At 38.8% G+C, this 20,484-nt stretch overlaps 1 protein-coding gene across 1 annotated transcript in view; it reads left to right on the top strand.

The window, feature by feature from the left end:
* galnt2 (UDP-N-acetyl-alpha-D-galactosamine:polypeptide N-acetylgalactosaminyltransferase 2) overlaps window positions 1-20,484 on the top strand; it is a 157,783-nt gene that overhangs the window by 122,575 nt on the left and 14,724 nt on the right. The window contains exons 12-13 of the mRNA XM_041252811.1: window positions 8,187-8,279; window positions 8,381-8,464. Coding sequence (XP_041108745.1) covers window positions 8,187-8,279; window positions 8,381-8,464 — 177 coding nt within the window. The remainder of the gene's footprint in view (window positions 1-8,186; window positions 8,280-8,380; window positions 8,465-20,484) is intronic.

Below are 20,484 nucleotides of genomic sequence, written 5' to 3'. Positions count from 1 at the left end.
TGCATAAAGTCCATTGTACATTGCATTTTAATTCAGATAATTGCATAATGCAAACAACGTTCGAGTGTTTAAAAAAAAAAAGGAAAACAATTATGTTTCAGTGTTTTGGAAATAGCAGTGATGTAGAGTGCATAGCAATGGCATGACAGTGGGAAAGCCTGCAAGAAAGACACAGAAAATGGCAAAGCGAATCTGTAAAACTCTCAAGCCTCAGCACACTACGAACCTTCATGGACGCAAATTGTTGTCAGTTTTATGACCTTTTTTTTTTTCCCCCAACTTGTTTATCAGCTCAATCGGCCGAATACTGTGCATACTTCCACAAATTTATTTTTTGCTCCATTGTACTCACAAGATCTATAGTAAGGTACTGTACATACCTGTTTAAGTTTTATGTTTTAACTGTACTGTATTACAATAACTACGTTTATGCCGGATGTTATATACTGTACATTATTTGACTATTCATACAGTGCGTTTCCAGAAAATAGTGTTGTATTGAGTGCATAACGTATTTCAAGTTGTTTTATTTTTCTGAACTTGTATATTATTTTCGGTTACTTGTAATAAAATATATTAAAATAGCTGGCTGTTCTATATATTCTTTTACTTTTCATAGCATGCGTTGCCAGAAAGTAGTGTTGTTTGCATTGAGTTCTGCAACCATCTTTGCTGGCTGAGACTGGCCAAGTCATCCTTTTATCAGTAATACCTCAATGTGTTAACTTTGTGATGGTTAGTTTCAAACATGTAAAACATTACAGTTGAAATAAATGTCTAGTTTGTCATCAATGGGGAAAAAAAAAAAAAAAAACTACTGCTACTACTAATTACACATCCCTTCTTGAAGTTCCCTGTTCGTATTCATCTTCTGACGTACCTTTATTGCTCATTTCTTTTAAAGACGCTGACATATCTGAATTTTTTTCATTGTGGTTTTCTTTTGAAACTTCTCCAATCATATGAAAATAATTTATTTTCCTGATCTTGGTTTGACATGTTTTCAAACTGTCTGGAAACGAGTACCATCGCACTGATAAAGCAGTGAAATTGGCAGGGTATGGGAGTTGTAATTTATAATGTGTGATTAACAGTGGGCAGTGGACACCAATAAGCTATATTCCCACATTTACTATTGAGCTATGAAAGTTTAGATCTGTGAGGTGTTTTTTTTTTTTTAATGTTTTATACCTTCAGCTAAAAAAAAAAAAATCACGTTCATATTCTATATATCTTTTTATAGTCAACTAATTTCTAGTGGCACACTTGTGCCTAAATTAAAATTTACGTTTGCACAAGCACATTTTGAGTTGCATATGCCCATGGTTCCCAACCTGGGGGGCAGGTGGGCGCTAAACATGACAGGGGGTCTGGCAGGCTCGCCCCTTTGTGATGTCAAACGATTTAAGTCATTGAATTTTTTCTGGCGAGCCCGTGCCTGGAACGCTCTTCAGCATTAATTAATGAGTGGGGAGTGGTCCGTTAAAATGTTGCTCTGTTAAACGTTTTCTGTCACACGTCAATCTGCTTTTGAATTACCTAGCAATGCATAATTCATGAGTAGTCACGAGCCTTACGTGCGTGATGCGTTCGGAGAGGAGAGGAAAGTAACGACAGCCGATACGATTATAGCTTCTGAAGAAGTATTTTGAATTTGAGTGGCTTTTTTGTTTTATTTCATATTGATATTGAATGTCCGAAATACAATGCCTAAACTAAATTGCTGTAAACTGCGAGAAAACACAGTGGCAGACGAGGCGGTCCTGCTCGTGTATGTGTGGTAAATCGATGAAGCTGAACTAAAGCACGATATCTTAATGGCTGCAATTCTTAACGCCACAACTATGGGTGATGATATTTTTGTGAAGTGGGCCATTACTTTACAGTGCACAGCCTGCCATATGAAAACCTCATTGCATGTTTTCTGATGGGGCAGCCGCTATGATCGGAAAAAATAAGGGCTTCAATAGTTGCTCAAAACAGAAAGCTCCTAACTGCATAATATTTAATTGTATGATTCATCTCCAGGCACTGGCAGGTAAAAATCTGTGTGAGGACCTCAATGAAACACTGAGCGCAGTAGTTAAAACTGTAAACTACACTAAAGGACAGTCACTTAACAACTGACTCATTGCTGAGATGTGTGAAGATGAATCTCCAAATGCTTCTATTTCACAGTGTAGTTTGATGGCTTTTACCTGGGAAAGTGTTAGTTCAGAACGTTTTTAGAACTACATAAATCTGCGTTTATAGACTCAGCTAACTGAAAAGTTTCTAATTAAAACTGCATACCTAGCAGACATTTTTAGTCTTTTCAATGAAACAAATCAAAGAGTACATGGGGCCGACAAGAACATACTGCAGTGCAAGGAAGCAGTTGATGCTTATATTGGAAAACTGGGCTTATGAATTGCCAAACTTGATAGAGGAGATCTCCCTCAGTTTCCTTTGCTTTCAAAAGAACTTCACGGCAAACAACACGCGGATCTCTTTGTGATGTTTGTCATCCACATAATGTTTATAGGCATGTTACTACAGAGGAAGGATATGCAGATTTGTGATTTTACCTTCCTGTATGTCATCCCTCAGCTGTAGTAGTAGAAGCACAGGATAAAGTCAGGTGCTTTACATTGACCTCTTTATAGAATGTTACTTGCGGTAACAGCTGCCCTTGTGTTTGCAACATACAAAATTAAGGGTTTTTATGCACAGGTCTATTGGTCCAACATTAGTCTAGTGGCCCCACACTTTATCTGTGACAGCACCTCTGAACTTTTACACTGTTGTTTATTTTCTGTAGATATATATGAATATAATATGTAATTTACAGTATATTGCCTATACTGTAAGTAGGATACTGCTTGTGTATATAAAATGCGGGGGAGGGCAGATTCTATGCAAAGTGCATAAGGGGGGCTGGCATATGTGACCAAATTAGTGGCACTGTAGAGCCCTGTTATGTTATTTTGTTTCCGGTTTAGTTAGATAGTCGCTGCAGTTATTATTATTGAGGTGTACTTGCTGCTCGCTGTGTTATTGTTTTCTGTAAAGAATTGATATTGTGTCACTTAAGAAAAGGCAGAATGCAAAAGCTTGTTTTAATGTTGTTTTTATTACGCCTGCCACAGACCTGCGCTGTATTGTCATATTTTCTACATTTTCTTGAAATTCTCAAATGAATTAATCGAAACCTGGGCAGTGCAAAGAGACCCGGGTAGCGTTGAGTAACGTTAAGTAGCATTAAGAACCCCCGTTTATAAGAATCATGCGGACCAATATGGTTACTGTGGTGCAGAATCAAACTTAGTATGAGTAACTGCAGTGTAGTGGGTTGATCACTAGATGTCATGAGTTTCCGCATGTATGCACTCCCAGGAAAGATCCACAGCTGCTTTCCTTAATGAATTAGGACTAATAGTTAATTGGTTAACTGCTTGTTAAAGTTAATTACACCTCAATAGAAATGGCTTAGCTGATAGCTTTGTGATGGGGCTATAAAGATTGTAAGGAAGCAGAAGTAACAAAAAGAAACCAAAACTCTAGTAAGAGATCTAGTGTTTGTTCCACACGAAGTACTGTTAGTTAGTGCTACAGCTGAGAGCTAGGATTATTTTGTTAGCGGTTGTTTCGCCACCGTAGTGTAAAAAAACAAAAAAGCAAACAAAAAAATAAATAAAACACAACACCGGTTAAAAACTGTAAATCAAGCCTCCAGCCTGATAATTTACACTGTCCACTCTGTCACATTACAATTAGCAAAAGTGTGCCATCAGCAGTTCAAATACAGTATACAGATGTGAATGATGTTCAGTCACTGAGGACATACATCAAAACAAGTCCTGGTGGGTAAGCAGCTTGTTATATGATCACAGTTATTACTTATGTTTACTCAAGGCTGCAGAATCCTATTTTACTTCAGAGTACTTGAAGCGATTTTCTCGTGAGGGTGCCTAGTTTAACTGCCGTGCGGCGTTACGTGTAACGACCTTTGAACTAAAATGACATTACAATACAGTATTTTACTGTCAGGACTACCACTGCATTTAAACATCTATGGTTTACTAATTTTCTACTTAAATCTCAGTTTTTCATTAAACAGAGATGCAAAGCATTGCAGTCCTCCCTTCTTCCTCTGCCGTCTACATGCATATCACACAATAACAGTGCTGTACTCTGTATGTATTCAATGAACGTTTATTAGCTTTATTGAAACACATTTTCACTAACAAAGAACAAAGTGGCACAGTCACGTTTGATTACAAACAATGCTGTTTTCTGCGTATGTGCCTAATCACGTGAGATGTGATCAAACTCAGATTGAAAAACAGCTTTTATTGGCTGTACACATCATTGCACTTGCTCCAGTACTGTATTACATGTTGTCGGTTTGCCCCGAAATTATTCTTATAAACGATTTGCTTGATTCTTGATTATTTTACATTGGTTGGTATAAGAATGATTTGGTCCCAGTGATTTTGATCACTATATGCAGTTTATTCTTATATCAGTGATTCCTATAAACTGACTTTATCTTTTTTTTTTCAGCTGTTTACCTAAATAAGTATTTTCTGACGATGTCAGCACAAGTCACCCTAATGCCAGCAAAACAGTAGCCAAACAGGACAGTTCATACAATTTAAATGTATAGAGGCAGATATTGCAAAAAAACACCCACCATTTTCTGAAGAAATAAATAGCTGTTATTATGTTAAACAATGCTGTTTTTCTGTGGTTAATAATTAGCTTCATATATCCTAAGCAAAATTATACAACATCCTACACTTTGGAGTTTAGGGCCCTTAGTGCCCTGTACACATTTATTAAACTGAAGGCCATCTTGGCCTTGCTCTTTTTTTGCCACTTTAGAGCCCTGTGAAACCCCAGTCTAATTTATTTTCATGATTTTAACATCCTTCTTTTCTTTTTATAATAATGTTAAACATAAAATAAATCTACAGTAAGGTAATACAATAGTGTATGTGTGTGTGTGTGTGTGTGTTTGTGTGTGTATATATATAGTATATATATATATATATATATATGTACACACACACACACACACACACACACACATACACACACACACACACATATATGTGTGTGTGTGTGTGTACATTTGTCATCAGTTAATTTATATATATATATATATATATAGTGGCTCTCAAAAGTATTCACCCCCCCCTTGGACTTTTCCACATTTTATTGTGTTACAACATGGAATCAAAATGGAATTAATTAGGAGTTTTTGCCCCTGATAACACAAAAAAGTTCATAATGTCAACGTGAAAAATAAAATCTACAAATACAAAAAAAAAAAAATGATTGCATATGTATTCACCCCCTTGAGTCAATATTTGGTAGAGGCACATTTGGCAACAGTTACAGCCATGAGTCTATTTGGATAAGACTCTACCAGCTTTGCACATCTGGACACTACAATTTTTGCCCATTATTCTTTGCAAAATTGCTCAAGCTCCGTCAAGTTGGATGGGGATCTTTGGTGAACAGCAATTTTCAACTCTTTCCACATATCTCAATTGGATTGAGGTCCGGGCTTTGACTGGGCCACTCTAGGACATTGACCTTTTTGTTTTTAAGCCACTCCAGTGTGGCTGTATGTTTGGGGTTACTGTCCTGCTGGAAGATGAATCTCCTCCCAAGTCCCAGGTCTCTTGCAGACTTCAGCAGGTTTTCCTCCAGGATTTCTCTATACTTTGCTGCATCCATTTTGTCCTCTATCTTCACAAGCTTTCCAGGCCCTGACGCAGAGAAGCATCCCCATAGCATGTTGCTGCCACCACCACGCTTCACAGTAGGGATGGTGGTCTGAGGATGTGCAGTGTTAGCCTTGCGGCAAACATAGCGCTTAGCGTTGAGGCCAAAAAGCTCTGTTTTGGTCTCATCAGACCATAGAATCTTCTTCCACTTGGTCTCAGAGTCTCCCACATACCTTCTGGCAAACTGTAGCTGAGATTTGATGTTTTTTTTTTTTTTTTTTTTTTCAACAATGGCTTTCTTTTTGCCACTGTCCCTAAAGGCCAGTTTTGTGAAGCACCTGGGCTATTGTTGCTGTATGCACAGTGTCTTCCAGCTCAGTCGTGGAAGACTGTAACTCCTTTAGAGTTGCCATAGGCCTCTTGGTGGCCTCCCTGACTAGTGCCCTTCTCGCCCGGATACTCAGTTTTTGAGGACAACCTGTTCTAGACTGATTCACAATTGTGCCATATTCTCTCCATTTCTTAATAATGGACTTTATTGAGCTCTGGGGGATATTCAGTGCCTTGGAAATGTTCTATACCTACCCCTGATTGGTGCTTTTGAAGAATCTTATTCCGGATTTGCTTTGAATGTTTCTTTGTCTTCATGATGTAGTTTTTGTTAGGAAATGTACTAACCAACTGTGGGACCTCCCAGAGTCAGGTGTATTTAACCTGAAATCACATGAAACACCTTAATTGCACACAGGTGGACTCCATTCAACTAATTATGTGACAATTGGTTGTACCAGTGCTTATTTAGGCAGGGGATGAATACTTATACAAGCAATTATTTTCTGTTTTATATTTGTAATTAATTTAGAACAATTTGTAGATTTTATTTTATACTTTGATTTTATACTATGGACTTTTTTTGTGTTGATCAGTGGCAAAAACTCCTGATTAAATCCATTTTGATTCCATGTTGTAACACAATAAAATGTGGAAAAGTTCAAGGGGGGTGAATACTTTTGAGAACCACTGTGTGTGTGTGTGTGTGAGTTATATATATATATATATATATATATATATATATATATATATATATATATATATATATATATATATATATATATATATAGACACACACACACACACAGTGGCTTGCAAAAGTATTCAGACCCCTGACCAATTCTCTCATATTACTGAATTACAAATGGTACATTGAAATTTTGTTCTGTTTGATATTTTATTTTTAAACACTGAAACTCAGAATCAATTATTGTAAGGTGACACTGGTTTTATGTTGGGAAATATTTTTAAGAAAAATAAAAAACTGAAATATCTTATCTAACTACGTTACGTTAAATGTTGTCTTGTGTGAACCCACTATAAGAAACACTTCAGCCTAGCAGCAGGGGCGGGTGTGTGGCCGTAGGCCCTATGTGTGTGCCTTTATTTTACAGCAAGACCTTACAATATGTAACACAAAGTAGAAAAATGAATTAACTACAAAGCAAAGGATGCCAGATAAGTTCAAGATAAACATTGTTTTGTTTATTCCCAAAATAAATAGTACATAACGTTGACACCGCATTTTATTTATTTATTTATTTTTTTTTCTGTTCTTTGCCATTGCTGTTTCTTCACAGTAAACAATGGCCATAGACACGTTTTCATAAAGTAATAACATGAGGTTTACTTGTGCCTTTTTTACTGAACAAAAAAACGTAGTTGACAAAAAAAAACATCAAATATATATATATATATATATATATATATATATATATGATATATATCGGTGTATATAGTATTATATATATCTATAATATGACGTTTAAAGTGAAGGGGGAAAAAAGTGAAGGGGGAAAAAAGTCGCAACAAAAAATATATATATAATATATACAGTCTATAAAAAAATCACTACACAACATTTTTGGGAGTTGTGTACTGTTTAAGCAAGGCATTTCAGAATGATGTGCTTGCCATTTTTCTGTCCCATGAAACCTCAGATAAGAAGCGGGATATTTATTTATTTGCTCTGGTACTGCTGGTGTGCATACAGTACATGTTTTAACAACTTTTTTTTTTTTTTTTTTTTTTTTACTACCGGGCAAATTGATTGTTCAGCCTATGTTAAAATTTCTGCCAGGTGCTCCTCATCAACTGTTTTGTTTCCTGTGCATGTTCTAGTCCCAGAGCACCCACTGACTGCCTCTATGTTTCATTTACATAATGTCACCATAACTTTTCATTTGGGCTGTAGCATGCTGCATGTATCCATCTCTTCTGCAAAAATGATGTGGCTAAGGTCAGAATGATTGAGTTAGGATTAAAATTCAGAATAGTTCAGCTCCAAATTTAACTCTAAATGCATTAGCTGGCCCTCACATTGTGCATTGTTCATCTATCAAAAGTGACTGAAAAACGCCTATTCTGTCAATCACCTTAAGTCACAGTCTAATTTTTTTTTTTTTTTTTCTTGTTAAGGAACACCCGGAGGGCAGCAGAGGTTTGGATGGATGAATTTAAAAATTTCTACTATGCAGCAGTGCCATCAGCACGAAATGTCCCTTATGGGAAGTAAGTGTCCTGTGGTTGCTGTCAGGATTCTTTTCCAAGCATTTTGTCTGAAGCTCATTTCAGAAGAAACCCAGCAACTTTTATTTCTTTTTACCCATTAGTATCCAGAGCAGGCTAGAAATGAAAAAGAGACTTGGCTGCAAACCTTTTAAGTGGTATCTGGAAAACGTCTACCCGGAACTTAGGTGGGTGTTATTTCTTATGCATTTTATTACACTTTGATGGAATGTCAGTTTGAAAGTATTTTCCAGAGATAACCCAAAATGAGGTCAAATATATCACAAGGTGCTGTTAATCTACAAAACTGCAAGCAAAGACGGTTCTGGTGGCTCTTTCTGCAAATAGCTTTAGAAAAGCAAAAAAGGTTTTCTTTTAGAGAATGTAGCTGTATACAAGAATCATTTAAAACATCTAATTATTAATATTACTCACTATATTATCTGTAGTTTTCTGTAGTAATATTTTAAGCATGCCATAGAAAATGATTATATACTATATTTTAATGAGTATGGCAACATTGTTTTGGTTTACTGAAGTTGTTCACAGAGACTGTGGCAAAGTAAAATGACAGATGCCTCAAACTTAACCCTGGGTGGACCACCCTTAGGGTAGTGTTCTGCGATACCTCTTTAGGAAGCCTTGATACGATACCATGCACAGTAGCATGATGTTCGATACTCCCACCAGCCTTCTCATTTCCAATCTCATTTCCAGCTGGCGGCCAAATAAATTGCTGTAGACTTTGCTAGATGAGCCGCCTAAAATAGTTATTTCAAAAAGAAAAAAAAAAACTAGTTTTTACACTGCTCGTATGTTCAAAATGTTTATTTTCTTCCTGTAAAATAGTGGACATTTCCACAATTCATTACGTATGTAAATAGAATGAAACATTCCTTCTCTGAGGGCATTTCGTTTCCAAGCTTATGTTTCCATGGAAGCCATGAATCGTGATGGACCAATTAGTTTTGAGCTTCGGCTTAAGGTTGTTTGATCCAGGGAAAGGGGCGACAGGGCTGCCGGCTTCATGTAGGGCACAAGGCCTCTGTGAACTAACGAAAACTACTAGTAATTAGTGTTAATTATATTTATTTTTTCCAGAATCTCTCACACTTTCAGGTTGAAGGTTTAATAGGTATCCAAATATCCATTCGGTAATGGTTACATTTTTTTCTTGATAGGGAACTACTATGCCAGGTCGGGGGGTATATCTTAGACATGCTCTAAAATGTGAGCAAGGAATGAAAAAATGAAGCACCGTTGTGGAAGATGATTCACATGGGTACTTCAAGAAATAGCTTGATGATGTAGTAAACTAAGTGTTCTTTATTGTTTTCATGCTGAACCTGCAGCCATCTGCATTGGCGAACTTTTGCATTGTGACTCAGAAACTTCTAGGTCCTTTGCTTTCCTCTGCAGGTGAAGCATCACATTGATCCTGTTATCTTTAGTGAAACTGCTGTGCTAGCAATGAAGTCTATATTCATCCTCGTCTTTCCACTGCTAATGTATACAATTCAAAACATAGGAATGTTACAGCTATCACATTACATACATATAAAATACTGATAACCACAAAATCCATAGAATTTACAAACATTGCTAACATTTGACATGCGGTAGTTTTAATGACACGTCTGCAAAGTATATTTTTGCAACTTATAGCAAATGCACTGTAATGACAAAATAAACAAGCATCAGTGAACTCCATTTTAGCTTCTAGCACATTCCTGGTTTATTTGTTATCTTTACTGTGCCTTTTTTTATAAGTAATACACACTTTTTTTAAAAAACAAAGTTGTAACATGAAAATAACATTAAAACAGGAGAAAGTATAATTTTCATAAAACACACTTTTACTAGATTGCATCCATCAAATTGATTCAGAATTGATGATTGATGGGCTTATCGACTTTCTAACCACCCCGTCTTAAAAAATGAAAACAATTTCCCTACTGGTTTCTAATTGAAGAGTTTCCAAAATGCACAAAGTATGTTTCTGGTCAAGAATTAAATAAGGGATGAATCATGTGCAGAATATACTCTATTATGATGTCACTCAAAAGAGTATGCTAAACAAAAACGAGTCCTTGTTTTTCTGGCAGTGATAAACAGGCACGTTTCCAAAACGCACTCAACTCCCATCCTGATTCTGCAAAAGTCCACTGGGCAGTTTCTTTCAAATGGCTGCCATCGTTGGGGGGGCGTTCAAGATCTGCTGGAGGGTTAGGGTTAGAACTGCTGGAGGATTTTATATTACCAATCAATGAAGGTAAAAGGGGCAGGAAGAAAACTTGATGCTGGTGGAAGAATAGAGACAGATGTGTGAAATATAAGTGAGAAGGCAAGTTTCCATGAAATAGCAAATTGCCTGGCTCGTCTGACATTAAAATTGAGGTGAAAATGTAAAACCATTGTATCATCCATCATCGAGACTTGGGGGTGAACTGTGCATCACGACTGCTGCTGCATTGGTCTACTATAGGACCTTGGTTTTACGTCTCATCTGAAAGATCCCTGAACTTTTTCAGTGCAGCAGTACTAATATCTTTATTTTTCAGTTATTTAGTCGTATAATCACTTGTCCGTATAGCCAGAATAAAAATTTAAAAAATGCATCCGAGTCATTTTTCAGCCATTTACAATGAAATAACGTTTTCCTTCCAATTTTGTTTTTAAATTAACACAGTTAATTCCAGCACACCAGTAAGACGAACAATAACACTTTGGTGTTACGCAAACAGCATGTTTGAATTAATTTGCACTTCTAAAAATACAAAAATATATATTATATAATAATAATAATAATAATAATAAAGTTACGTTCTGTAATCATACATTATTGGTTCAGAAGCTAAGTAAGTTATGCAACAGTGGACTAGAACATAAGAACATAAGAAAGTTTACAAACGAGAGGAGGCCATTCGGCCCATCTTGCTCATTTGGTTGTTAGTAGCTTATTGATCCCAGAATCTCATCAAGCAGCTTCTTGAAGGATCCCAGGGTGTCAGCTTCAACAACATTACTGGGGAGTTGATTCCAGACCCTCACAATTCTCTGTGTAAAAAAATGCCTCCTACTTTGTGTTCTGAATGCCCCTTTGTCTAATCTCCATTTGTGACCCCTGGTCCTTGTTTCTTTTTTCAGGTTGAAAAAGTCCCTTGGGTCGACATTGTCAATACCTTTTATAATTTTGAAAGCTTGAATCAGGTCGATTCAGTAGTCTTCTTTGTTCAAGACTGAACAGATTCAATTCTTTTAGCCTGTCTGCATATGACATGCCTTTTAAACCTGGAATAATTCTGGTTGCTCTTCTTTGCACTCTGTCTAGAGCAGCAATATCCTTTTTGTAGCGAGGTGACCAGAACTGAACACAATATTCAAGATGAGGTCTTACTAATGCATTGTACAGTTTTAACATTACTTCCCTTGACTTAAATTCAACACTTTTCACAATGTATCCGAGCATCTTGTTAGCCTTTTTTATAGCTTCCCCACATTGTCTAGATGAAGACATTTCTGAGTCAACAAAAACTCCTAGGTCTTTTTCATAGAGTCCTTCTTTAATTTCAGTATCTCCCATATGATATTTATAATGCACATTTTTATTTCCTGCGTGCAGTACCTTAAACGTTTCCCTTTTAAATGTCATTTGCCATGTGTCTGCTCAGTTCTGAATCTTGTCTAGATCATTTTGAATGACCTTTGCTGCTGCAACAGTGTTTGCCACTCCTCCTACTTTTGTGTCGTCTGCAAATTTAACAAGTTTGCTTACTATACCAGAATCTAAATCATTAATGTAGATTAGGAATAGCAGAGGACCTAATACTGATCCCTGTGGTACACCGCTGGTTATCACACTCCATTCTGAGGTTTTTCCTCTAATCAGTACTTTCTGTTTTCTACATGTTAACCACTCCCTAATCCATGTACATGTGTTTCCTTGAATCCCAACTGCGTTCAGTTTGAGAATTAATCTTTTGTGCGGGACTTTGTCAAAAGCTTTCTGGAAATCTAAATAAACCATGTCATATGCTTTGCAATTATCCATTATCGATGTTGCATCCTCAAAAAAATCAAGCAAGTTAGTTAGACACGATCTCCCAGGATACTGTTACTATATAGGTAATTTTACATTTTGGATCTTATTATAGTTTTCATAAGTTTGCATATAATAGAAGTCAGGCTTACTGGTCTGTAGTTACCTGGTTCAGTTTTGTTTCCCTTTTTGTGGATTGGTAATACGTTTGCAATTTTCCAGTCTGTCGGTACAACCCCTGTGCCAAGAGACTGTTGCATGATCTTGGTTAGCGGTTTGTAAATAACTTCTTTCATTTCTTTGAGTACTACTGGGAGGATCTAGTGTTATAGGTAAATATGGAATTAATGTTATAACTAACTATAGTTGCAACCTGGGCATAGATCTATATAAAATACCTGGATGTGAACTGTGCAACTGTTTTAGAGGTCAGCGGCATTGTTAACTCTGATTGTGAAAACATGCCTTACTAACTCTTAAAACGTAATGAATCGATTTGTTGGTTCTGCTACCCTTTCCCTGAGATCGAACACCTTAATTCAGCTACTTGTGTTCTCACTTAAGCTGCCAGCTTCAGTTGAAGCGTAAAAATAAAAATGTGTTTTTCGTTATAAAAGCTGTATTAAAAATAACAGTAAGTGTTTGACTTCTGTATTGGTTGAAAAAAATTTATCTGTGTCAATTCTGTTTTTTCCACATGAATACAAATGTAGCTGCTGGGCTCAGCTGACCAGCGTTAGACTGGTCAGCTGCTTGCAGTTTTTCTCAGTGTCTCGTTGAACATAAATGCAGAATTAGTGTTGGCTAACAATAGGCTTTCCTTAGTTTTCAAACTGTTGGTCATCCAAGAGCATTATAGGTGGGCATCCCTATATCTTTTCTGTGGTGACTGTAGGTTCCAGCCCTGCTCCCATTCCAGACAGTACTTTTGTACAACAAACAAGGTTACCTTTGCCGATTCACTAGCAGTTGCTGGGCTCAGCTCTGCTTCGGGTCTGATTGCTTGCAGTCCTTCCCGCAGTGTCTCGTTGCCACTCTGGTTTCTCTTGCAGCACCATTGCGAAGGCTGTCGGTGACATCACCCTTCCTCCAGTGTTGCGTTAAGCCAGAAGTTAAATAGGTGGACATCCCTGCATTTTGCTTCTTCGGTAACTGTAGGTCACTGCTCTACCACTTTTCGTAGTGAACGAGGTTACCGTTATAGTAGTGTAACGTGCTCTGCACCGTGATGCACTGTTCTCTGTGCACCGTACCGTACCGTTGCACTTGTGCTTGGGCACCGTGCAGGTATTTAAGAGCAGCGAACCCGGCTTGAGTTTGACTTGCGCTGTTTGTATCTTTTTACAGTACTTGCTTGTAACATACCATACTGCGGCGTTGCTGCTTGTGTTGCCTGAGACAGCTGTTTTTTTGTTACAAGTACCGTGTACTGCACCAGCCCTGTAAGTACTGTATATAGGAGCTGCAGCTTTCGCCCTGTTACACAGTGGCATTGCTGCTTCAGCAGATGCGTCCAGCTTCAGCTGGAGTGTGGTCTAGAATGGCAGCGGGGGCGTAGGGGATGTGTAATTGTACACAAATGTACCTACCATGTGCTACAGGCACCAAACCGGTACCAAACAGCACTGCTTGTCATGCAAACATTTAACAAGCTGAGGCAGCAACTGTACGTTCTTACTGTACATTGCTTGCTACTTGCATAGTCCACAGAATTATCTCTGTGACACATGCAAAGCCAGCCTGCCTGTAGTAACAAGTAGGCCTTGTTGATAGTCCAGTTATGGTCTTAACAAGATGAGGCAGCAACGGTACATTCTTACTGTACCTTACTTTCTATTTGCATCAAACCACTTCTGCAAGTTTTGTGCATTCCTCCAGGGCGCTCTGTGTCTCTAGGAGCTGGCATTCCCATCTGAGGGCATGCAGTCAGATAGCACATCCCCTTCGGTTAAGCTCTCCCTGTAAAGTGCGGATCAAAAAGTGCCACTGCGATCGTGCAGGTGCCCTGGACTACAGAGTGTCTGCCCCTTTGCATTACTGTACAGTGGCATTACTACTTGAGCAGCAACAGTACTGTACACTACTGTACCAAACCGGTACCAAACCAATCCTGTACCATTCCAGTACAGTCCCGGTTCCGACCTGCTACCGACCGGAGCTTTATAATCCCCAATCTGGTAGGATTGATTAAGCAGGCTTTACATTCCAACTGTACATTCTTTTGATACATTGCATGTTATTTGCATGATGACTGGGTTTTATCCCTGTGACACATGCAAGGCCAGCCTGCCTGTGGACAAGCAGATGGTCTTCCTGCCTGAGGCAGCAGCACGCAAACGAGGCACTGTTAAACCACATTTCTGTGAGTTTTGTGTGCATTCTCCAAGTGTACGTTGGAGGAACTTTTCTCCTGCAGCTCTACAGAGCACTGTGCATCCCTTACCTGTACAGTGCTCTTCCTCATCACCCTCTCTTAGAAGAGGTGGCTGTGTCCTCACCCCATTGCTCTGTGCCAAGAGAGTGTGTCACAGATGGCTTTGTGTGGGGTGTGGGTGGTGACGTCAGGTTAGGAAGCAGTAGTCAAAACAAGGTATGGCGGTGCAAAACTGAAGTGCCAGCGGCGCTCAGCATGTTTATTAAATAATAAATAAACAATTTCAACTAAACAAAACACCATACAAAAGGGCACATTGGCCAAACAAACAAACTGTAACAAGTATCATGCTGGTTAATACACCAGCACGTCTAGCAATTGTTATTTCTGGTTCACAAACTTAGACTCACGTCGTGCCTCTGACACTCTCCTCCTAACAAGCCTGGAGTGCGTCTTTTTATAGTCTGGCTGGAGCCTTAATTACCTAATTTAATACAATATTTACCTTAAAGCTCCAGCTACATTCCCACAAGGGTTCTATGGAAGGAGTTTTAACCCCATCCCCACCGACTACACATTATAAGACCGGCTTTTTGCCGGGCCATGGCATACTGGCAACCTTAGCCAGTAGCATGCAGGCAGCATCACCTGGCGGAGGCGTGCAGATGTTCCCAGGCGACGACAAGCAGAGCAGACCCCAGGTGAAGCAGCGCTGGCGACCCCAGGCGGACTCTCGAGAGGCAATGGCAGGAGCGGACCCTCAGGAGGTGATGTCAGCAGCTGGAGCCTTAAAGTAATTATTGTATTAAATTAGGTAATTAAGCTTCCAGCCACAGTCCCTTGAGAGTTCTACAGCAAACAGCAAATAAAACAGACGGCTTCGTAATAAAAATACAATGCAATATTACAATAATAAATAATAATAATAATAATAATAAAATAAAACATACATAAATAATAATACACACAAGGGGTGGGCACTCCGTCATAGAGAGCCATTCACCTGGGAATAGAGAAGCTCTGGGCAGCAGTTTCCCACAGTTGCGCCATTCCGTTTGGTTCTGACCCCCTATCGACCGGTGTTCCCTTCCCAGTCTGGTACCAAGCAGGTCTTGTTGCCAGTCCTATTACTGTCTTTAGCAGCTGTACATTCTTACTGTACATTGCTTACTATTGCTTATGCCTGGGTTTTTATCCCTGAGCAACTTCAGGGACCAGCAGTGCCAGCTGCGTCTGCAGCCAGACCGCCTCCCAGCGCAGAGGCAAGTGCCTCAGGCCAAGCTACTGACATCTGGGTGTTTACTACTGTTCAGGCCGGATACTCACTGCATTTTAAGCACGGTCCCTCTCCCTTTCGGGGCGTGACTGCAACATCAGTCACGGACCAATCCGTGACCTCAGGCAGGTCTACCTGTTCTGAGCCGAAGGAAGTTCAAAATGTGACGAAACAACAGCTAAGCTGCGGTCATTCAGGCCATGCAATTAGTTCATCAAGGTGGACCTCAAAGATGCCTATTTCTATATCCTCATAAAAACCGGCACACTGAGTACCTGCTCTTCGCTTTTACAGAACAGCGTAGGTGTTAAAGTTTTGCGCTTTGGCCTCTCTCTAGTTCCTTATGCCTTTTCAAGGCGCAGAGGAGCTTTGCTGGCCCATTGAGACTCAAAGATATTAGAGTACTCTAATAATGGATGACTGGTTGGTTTGTTTTGCCCAGTCTCCAGCTCAGATATACGCTCACACTTAACTGTGACTATGGTTAGGGCTTACGGTGAATCTGCAAAGAACCAGCACACACCTATCTAGGAGTGTGCTTGGACTCCAGGCCCATGCTGTCTACTCTTGTCAGACGGCAGAGTGCGGAGAATAATGTTCTTCACTATCTAAGGTCATCACCACAATGCCCTTAGATAAAAGCAAGGGAGGCCATCACCACGAATGCGTACAGCCATGGCTGGGGCACTTTGCAGTATGGCACTCCACATAATGGTTTGGAAGTATGCCTTCTCACCACTCACCATGCTCCTGCTGTGTCTGGAGAAAAATCATGCAGGACCGGGCAGGTGCGGGCGACATTGTGGCATACCAACCCATCAAGCCTGCAGCTCTGGGTCTGGCCCCTGAACGGCAACATTTGAGCCGCCCAGGGCTTTCCAACAGGGCTGCTAACACCCTGCAGAATGCCAGGGCAACATCCACATATTCCCTGTATGTGTACAAGTGTGGCGTTTTCAGACGTGGTGCCTGCCCAAGGGCTTTGATCCCACAACCTGTCCCATGGCAGTTATACTGCAATTTTTTGCAGGACCTCCCTGTACATTAAAGGTCTATTTGGCAGCTATTCAGCTTGCCGTATCGAAATTGATTCAGTCTCCCCAGGAGCTCAGCTTTCTGGCAGGGCAAACTGTAAAAGGAGCTTGGTGGCTTCGGCCACCTATGAAGGATGTTGTGCCTCGTTGGAGGCTTAATGTGGTGCTTGAAGCACTTATGAAGCATCCCTTTGAGCCCTTGCGTTCAGTGGAGCTGAAATATTTATCTTTGAAAGCAGCTTTCTTGCTTGCAGTCACATCCGTTAAGCGGGTGGGTAAGATGCAAGCATGTTTGATTGTGAAAGCCTGCTTAATTTTTGCAGAAACCAGGACAAAGGTTACGCTTCTTACCAATCCTGCTTTTTTGCCGAACACAGGGAACCATGGTTATGATAATAACCCAATGTTTCCATTCATGCAACATTTTAAAATGACAAGTTGCAATACACAAAAGAATACACTTTGTATACAAATCCCGACACCATTCCCCACCCCAGTCTGTGGCAGGTAAAAAGGAAGTAATTTCACTCCCCCACTGTGGCTTTCAAGACAGGTGTTACAGAATGAATTTATGTTCCTCCCCTTTCTTGTGGTTCCTTTGTTCTTTCCCATTAAGATAACTTGTGCTGGTAAATAATTAGATAACTCAATTTCAGTTGCTCTTATAAAGCTGCCTCAGTCAGACTAACTAATAGCCCCTGCTGTCACGGTCAACCCCCAGTTACATTTTGTGAAAGGAAAATAGTTGTTACTTTTTACAAAACGAGTAACAAAAGGAAATAAAATCGCTTTTTTATGATCAATTTTGTAATGTTAACTGTTTATGATGCATAACACACCTATGTTTAGAGACAGTGAATATAAATGTAAAATGCATCAATTTCACTCAGATACAAATTGAAAGAAACAATAACAGTTTACTTATAAAGGGTTCACAGATTTGTTTTCATTTTAGTTTAAGTAAATTATTCGGAAAATGAATGATAATGCGGATCTTATTATTATTATTATTATTATTATTATTATTATTATTATTATTATTATTATTATTATTATTACTACTACTACTAATTAACACATTGTTATAACAGGCTATAACAGTGTAACATGCTGTAGGCTACAGTATAGTATTAATATCATAAATATAAATTTTGTACAAAAAAGTACAAACATTCCAGTTGTTGTCGTTAATGGTCATTAGTTTACCCATGCAGCAAAACGGATTCAAGAAAATAAATAAACATACACACATTTAAAACAGTTACTTCAGCTCTTTGCAGGACAGAATGGATTCAGTCGCAGATAAAAAGACCGTGCCTTTAAGAATTCAGTTTCACTTTTTACGTGCTGTCATTTCGGTAGCCTCCAGTACCTTGCAGTTTACATTGTTTCCCCGATCTGCCCAAGAGGGAATGGACACATTAAACATGGTAAAGCCAGAATAAAGAAAAAACAAATCACTGACCTTCAAGTTCAAAGCTCTGAGTTTTAATTGTTCCATCTTTCATGCATATATTAACAAATACAGAATGAACAGGACTGTACAATGGTATGATAGTGTAGTGAATCATTATAGTTGGACATGTACAAGTGCTGTACCAATGTAGTGTTAGAAAGTGGTACATCATCAGAAAGTTGCATGCGTACCAAAATATGACGTGTGAATGTGTCAGAATGTGGTACTTTGTCAGATTTTGGTACATGTGCAACCAAACTGTGATCTGATGGGTATTTCGCTGGTGAAAATGAGGTACAGTTTTTCACTTCCTAATGAGTTTTTTCTAGCTGTTCATCAGTGGTACATGCTTACTTAACCCTTTCAAGTTCCAAGTATTTTTCAGTGGGATGCTCCCCCAGGACCAGGCGTTTTTTGGCTGCATCTGACTCTCTTCCTATAAAAATTAACTCAAAATCAATTTACGGTAGCATCTTAGAAAAGTTTTTTTTCTTTTTTTGTCCCAGAACGCTGAGGAAAGTTATAAAGTACCGTATAAAACGTATAAAACTTTTTGCTTTTTGCACACAGTATTTTTAATGTTAAGTATTTATTATGTATTCTGCTAAACGACGCATAGATAAAAACTTGTTATTATATGACCCGAAGGACATGAGTGTTGTTAAAAAATATTGATGACCCAATTTATTGCATATGATAAATGTTTGCATACTATTTTCTTAATGGTGAAAAAAAAATGTTAAATTAAATTTTAAAAAAATATGAAAGACCGAAAACAGCAAAACGTACTAGATTTGAACGGGCACTTCCTTGTTTTCAAAGCGAAAGTTGTTTAGACATGCGCAAGCAAGCGCAGTGCGCAGCGTACCACTTTCCTCGTACCTGAAAGTAATACTACACCGGTACTATAAATGCTATTTACATTAATATTATAATAAGAACGCTCGATATTCTTGCTGAGCTGATTATCTCCTGTACGCTTGTGGGGTATTTGTGAACACTTTTTATGCAGTCTGCTATATTGACTTTAGTTCAGTAACTGTAACTCTTCCCGTTTGCACGTGTGAACAATCAATTTACATCAGAGCATAACTCCAAACCATGTGCATATTTAAAGCTCCCAGTGGGCAAAGTTAGTTGCAGTGACGTCGTATTGACTTCAGATTCCGATGTTGTACATGGAAGTTTTTCTGACGTCTGAACCACAACGTTGTATCAACGTCGCAATTTGAACGTTATACCGACGTCAGAATCATGACGTTGTGATTTGGTCAGAATCTGACCTAAACAATATTAATTATTTATTAATAAGAATAATAACCTAGGTAGCTTTCATATGCATTAATAATCCAATGTCAGATTCCTAACCTATGTATGTATATATCAATGTTGGCAGTTGTAAACTGGTTTGTTTTATATTAAAAGTACATCAGCCACATAAACTACAATCAGAATGTATAGGTGCTAACTGCTTACTTCCTCCTCTATGAAAACGCATCTTTGTACCCCTAGAAACACTTCAGTAACTATAACAAATTAGAAAACGATCGAGTGCGAACAGCCAATCAGCTTCCAGATCTAGCGGGCTTCTATTTTGTATAGATGCCCACTGGAACGTTGAAGTGCTTAACAATTACATTTTAAAATCAATCCGCGCACAAATACCGGCTTTTCCCCTTAACATTCTAATCTACAACTAATCTGATAACATAAAATGCTACTTAAAGAGATAAGGGAAGCCATATCTGTGACATTACACGGTAATGAAGGCTCAATTCGCAGCTACTGGACAGCAAATCAACAGGGAAGACACGATTGGTCGACAATTCTGTCATCTGCTGCATCCAAACAAAACCCTCCCTCAAAACCAGCCAGTCAAAATCCCAACCCCGTTTCAGTTCTTTCAGCACCAGCCAGTCCACTCCCTGCCTGCTTGAATGACGCCCCGCCTCCAACAACAAGTTTCTCACCTATGGCTGTAGTTTTTCTATTCTAATTATGTTGGGGTCTGTTTTCCTCAGCGGAATGT

This window comes from Polyodon spathula, chromosome 6 (assembly GCF_017654505.1).
Source record: "Polyodon spathula isolate WHYD16114869_AA chromosome 6, ASM1765450v1, whole genome shotgun sequence".
NCBI lineage: Eukaryota > Metazoa > Chordata > Actinopteri > Acipenseriformes > Polyodontidae > Polyodon > Polyodon spathula.
The sequence above is the reverse complement of the archived record's forward strand: the minus strand, read 5'-3'. Positions and strand labels throughout refer to the sequence as shown.